Source organism: Xiphophorus couchianus, chromosome 8, assembly GCF_001444195.1.
Source record: "Xiphophorus couchianus chromosome 8, X_couchianus-1.0, whole genome shotgun sequence".
NCBI classification, from domain to species: domain Eukaryota; kingdom Metazoa; phylum Chordata; class Actinopteri; order Cyprinodontiformes; family Poeciliidae; genus Xiphophorus; species Xiphophorus couchianus.
In genome coordinates, this window is record NC_040235.1 from 24965266 (window position 1) to 24970454 (window position 5189).

At 40.9% G+C, this 5189-nt stretch overlaps 1 protein-coding gene across 1 annotated transcript; it reads left to right on the forward strand.

Annotated features, from left to right (window-relative positions):
* The first annotated feature begins 2122 nt into the window (after positions 1–2122).
* Positions 2123–4943, forward strand: plac8.2 (placenta associated 8, tandem duplicate 2). The gene is made up of 5 exons (XM_028024599.1): positions 2123–2242; positions 2370–2480; positions 2984–3108; positions 4346–4454; positions 4541–4943. Exons 2-4 carry the CDS (start codon positions 2396–2398, stop codon positions 4448–4450), a joined length of 315 nt encoding a protein of 104 aa, XP_027880400.1. The 5' UTR covers positions 2123–2242; positions 2370–2395; the 3' UTR covers positions 4451–4454; positions 4541–4943.
* Positions 4944–5189: the final 246 nt, after the last annotated feature.

The window sequence follows — 5189 nt, forward strand, 5'->3', positions numbered from 1 at the left end:
CAACAAACTATGGACAAGTTCAAGGGTATGAATAGTGTTTAAAGGGGAGCTACTACGCAAAATTTTACACTTTGTACGTTTTTAAACTTCCATTTGGGTCTCAAACGCTTCTAGAAACAGTCCATTTTTTTTGGTGACTGGAAAACAAGCCATTTCAAAACATCCTCAGGATTGTTGAGCCACAATCGAAAGGACCTGCACCGTTTCCTAGCAACCCAAGCTGAGCTCCAGCACATTAGGTGAGCTGGCTTTACGGCTGTGTGCGTTGTACAATGGCTGCTGTAAAAAAAAAAGACAAAAAAAAGACAAGTGTTTTGTTGTTGACCTACCATCCAGAAACCCCTTCCTGCATTCTTGTTGGTTCCGCTTCTGTAAACTTGAGTTGTGGGGTGCAGGGGGCGTGGCCAGCAGCAGCTGGATTTAAAGAGACAAGAGAACCAAAAAGCTAATTTTGAAAGGAGCTCAGAATAGACAGAACCTAACACACTAAAATTTGATTTCCAAGGGATTTTGTGCAAAGAAAAAAAAATGTAATGATAATGGTTTGTACTGCCTATAGGCCTATCCTAATCTGGTAGAGGAAGCATAATAGGTCAGCTTTACGGAATTACACATGCAGCTGCCTAAAAAAAAAAAAACAGAAAAGGATGCCACTCCTACGTTTTTGGCTCGTGGTGCAAAAAGTTTGAAAGCCACTTAGTTTCCCCATCTTATAATCATTATGTATAAACTCAATTAAAGTAACACAATAAAAGTGAGTATAAAAACATCCTCTTATTTCAGCTGGTTAACACCGATCCTCTCGCTCTTTGTGTTGGAGCGGGGCCAGCGCCCAGTTGAGTCAGTCCAGGATGGAAGGCTTTACATAGTCTAATCTAGCTTCCTGCAGCCAGCGTCCATAAAATTCAAACTTTCCACCAACTAACAGTGCAACTCGTAGAAGATAAGGTGTTTATGGCGTGCTGTCAGTCTGTCATTAACATTGCACGGATTTTATGTTGCAATATTTATCAGCCCTTTAGCGCTGATAGCATTTATTCTATATCAGCGCTAAAGGGCGGGTCGTTATTAACGCAGCTCTCAAAGTCCATGAATATGAGTTTGGTTTCACATGAAACACATGTCCAAATATTTATTTGGTGGGAGCGGTGGGAGTGGGGGATAACACAGTTATTTATATATATATATAACAAAATCACCAGTGGCACAATTATTGATGCTTGTTTCTTTTCATTGCATGCTCTTCACATGTTTGCTGCGGTGCGCCGATGGCAGATTTCTGGCCGAGCGCCGATCTGCGGATCGATTCCGATGTCGGCCGATACCAATATTTCAGTCTGAAAAGTCCCGCGGAAAAATAGCAACAGTTGCGAAGTTGGTAACGATGGGGTTGACAAAGAAAGAGAGAAAAAAGAAAGAGAATTCTTTAGTTACTTCTATTGCTGGAGGGTAAAGATGGTACGGAAAGGAAATAGAGAAAAAAAAACGTGAAAAATGAAGCTTTAAATCATCTTCGGTTCATGTTTTTGAGTGTGTGCTGTATAAGAAAAATCATGTCAGCCTATGTTTTCATATACCTTCAATGTCTTTTTAAAACACTTTTTAAAGTGCTATAATACGCAGGTTTTTGATATGCAAATTGCGTATTTTTGGAAGGAAAATTATGTTGTCTTTATAGGTTTTTTTAATGGCAACTAACAAAAGCATGCGAGTAAAAACATCTAAGAATATGAAGCATTACATGTAGATTTGAGGAACTGTTCGGGTGACATTCCCCTTTTAACGGAGGTACTCACATTCAATATTTGCCTCTCTAAACATATTATGTGTCAAATTCCACCTCTCTAGTGGAACCTTCATTTATCTTGAAGATTTTCCACACACCTTCAAACTTCCTTCCAGGATTTGTCTCTCATTTTACTTCAATTTGATGCCTTCGTATCCAACATGGAACATCACATGAGCTGTAAATGTTTCCTGAAAAAGACGCAAGTGGAAAAAAGAAAAAAAGGAAACAGCCTCGTCACTGAGGTTTTACTGCCTTACCGTGGGGTGTGTGTGTATAGGTGTGTTTAATGATCTACTTTCCAGAAACCTGTCGTCACGACTGGATGGGCGTCGCACGTACGCGGCCCCAGCAGGCCACCTTTGGTCGCTGATAAAGGCCACCGTCACCTTCTGCTCTCTACCTGTTGCCCAGGAGACTAACTCAGCCGCATCACTTCCTTCTGATCTCCACCTGGTAAGATTTTACTCTTCTAACCGCCTCACTGGAAACCACGGCTGTTTGACGCCGACAGCGAGGAGAGATTTACGGAAACCTGTGAGGGAGGAGATTTAAGTGATTTGGGATTCTCTTCATCCCACAAGGGGAAGTTTTTTCATCGTTGTCGTCATGGCTGTGACCAACCAACCAGGCAAATACGAGCCATCTGACTTCCAGACGGGTCTGTGCGAGTGCTGCGATGACCTTAGAGTCTGTAAGGAGCTTTCTACTCTCTCTCTTTTTTTTTTTCTTTGTTTTTTTTTTTAAACGAATTGTTTGAAATTTTGATCATCTTCAGCATTTTTCAATCTCTACACTGTAAAAAAAGGGGGTTGAAATTACAGCAGGATTACATGAATAATAAGAAGTTAAGTCTGCAAAAGTTAAATGTTAATTTCACATAGCAGTGTTCTAGGTAAAAAGTACAGCATAAAGTGACTAATATAGTTCATATTTTCAAAAACAGCTGACAAAACTGATAGTTTTTTAAGTATTTGAATGTCATGTTAACAGAATTGCTTTATGACTACAACAATATTTTTCTGCCTATCACCACCATTTGTAGTTTTTTAAGAAACACATTTGATAATGCTCCCGTGTTGCTGCCGTAAAAACTTCATAAACGCACCAGGAGCCGACGTCGCCGCTGAAACACGTCGAAAGTCTCACCGTCTCCTAACGTTTCCTTTGTTGCGGTTCCACTCATTGTGTCTTAAGGTTGCTGCGGGTTTTTCTGCCTGCCGTGTCTCGGCTGCTCCATCGCCCGCGACATGGACGAGTGCTGCATGTGCGGCATTGGCATGCCGATCCGCGCCGTCTACAGAACCAGATACAACATCAGGGTGAGCTCCCGACGCAACAACAAGTTCAATTCATGACCTCTACTGTAGAAGTAGGTAGAGAAGAATCTCCCATTGAAGGCCGCATTGGAAAACGGTTCAAATAAATGCACCTGAAAGAACCCAGAAGAAGCAATTTGACAAAATGTATTTAATTGAATATTTGAATTACTATTTCAGAGCATGGGTGGCTAAAGTAAATATCTTCTCAGCAACTTCAAAAGTTGGTTGAATAATCATCTGACCATTCAGTAGGGAATTGTCCCTCCCCGCAGTGTAAGCACCTCATGGAGCCCACAGGGCTGGACCTGCCCAGGGAACCATTTATGCCAGAACCGCCTCTGTGTCATTGACAAACAGCAGCAGGCAGAAAGCTGACAAGTGAAAAACATTTTGAGATGCAACTTAATACATCATCTAAGTTGTTATTACTACAATACTTTTATGACAAAGGTGTGGTTCTCACACTGCCTTGGCAGAGTGGCAGATCAGGGACATTACTATTGGCATCCGGCCACACAGTGACGTCACTTCAAACAAACTCTTAAAGAATAAATGCGTTTAAAAACAGTTACTTTTTTACCTCCACAAGCTAAAAGTGTTGCGTTCTCACAGTATTTTCCCAGGAAGTTTAGCTGTATCATCCAGATAATGTATTTATTTTAGAATTATCCAGCATTTTGTACCCAAGAAAGGTGGGAATCACAACCACTAGTCTCTGAGTTTGTTGTTCTTACTTTAGAAAGGGCTTAATGGGACAGCAGCCCAGGGCTCTCATTTTTGGGGGGTGGCCCAAAAGATTTTCATTTTTTATTTCTTTCATGAATACGTAGGCCTGTCGCAATAAGCAATAAATGAATGAATCGCATGATGAATGAAAACGTGCTCAGTAATTTCGTGATTTATATTGTTTCTCTTTTCTCTCTTTCTACCAAAAACTGGATGATAAAAGTCTTCAGTTTGGCAAGACTAAAGTGTTTAAATTTTTTTATTTTTTAGAAACAACTAGTAAACAAAAACATGTACAAGCTGCACGAACCTCTTTGTTTTCAAGTTCCTGTTTAAAGCCTATATAATCTATAACCCTTGCTTAGTGTTGTACATCATATTTCTGCCCACACAAACTGAACTTCCTCCTGGCATCCATACTTTTTTTGTTTGTTTTTAGTTGGTCTATTTTGGACGTTATCAGGTCAGTCAGGAGGAGCAACCTCTCACAGTGACTGTTTTGTGCCCGTAGGGATCTCTGTGTAAGGATTTCTATGCGGTCGCCTGCTGCTTGTCGTGCGCCACCTGCCAGCTGAAGCGGGACATCAAGCGGAGGAAGGAGCAGGGCATTTTCTAAACAGGTGAGCGTCCCGCGCGCAAACAACATTCGACATTTGCGTAATTGCGACGGGGCTGAACTGAGGCGCGTTTCCTCTGTGCCTTACAGACGAGACGTCATGACGACGGAGAAGTCGTAAACCTCCCCCTGGACTGATGAGGAGGAGCCTTTCTTTCTCTCTTGATGAAGAAATTATTCTGCTTATAACGTTTTGTTTGTTCTTTTTACGTTGTGCCGTTCACCTTTTCCATCAATAGCCTCGTGAATCTTTGTTTTTCTTATATCCACAAACCTTTGCTCCACATTGGGAAGCCATGTTTATCTCCTGCTATTAGTCCCACCCTGGGTTATGATGTCCTGCGGTCATTAAAATATGCCGCTGATAGTTTAACATTATGTTGTAAAACTCTTCGTTTCCATTGACACTAGCTTGTAAAACTGCGGTCATTTTCCACAGGGAGGCTCTTGGAACGCGTGAAAACTTGATTTTAGATTAAATAGTTTTAATAACTGTTGGATAAATTGTATTTTTAGTAATTATCAAATATTCGTTGTATCATGTAGCTTTGTAGTAACATTTAGAAAATGTTTAATTATATGCTTTTTCTCTTTTTCTTCTATTCTAAGTAATGTCTCTGTGTGTTGAATAATTATGATTCCTTCCTGTGACCTCTTTGAGAAAGAGAGCAGTGAAGCCTTCATGGAGATAGCGGAGACAACTCTGTCTGCTCTCCTGTGGTACTCGACGCCGTGTCTG

What these genes read in the sequence shown, in the direction of transcription:
- plac8.2 (XM_028024599.1), top strand. Translation starts at nt 2,396, where the DNA reads ATGGCTGTGACCAACCAACCAGGCAAATACGAGCCATCTGACTTCCAG. An exon ending in CTGCGATGACCTTAGAGTCT is followed by an intron (nt 2,481 to 2,983) that starts GTAAGGAGCTTT and finishes TTGTGTCTTAAG; the next exon opens with GTTGCTGCGGGTTTTTCTGC. An exon ending in GAACCAGATACAACATCAGG is followed by an intron (nt 3,109 to 4,345) that starts GTGAGCTCCCGA and finishes TTGTGCCCGTAG; the next exon opens with GGATCTCTGTGTAAGGATTT.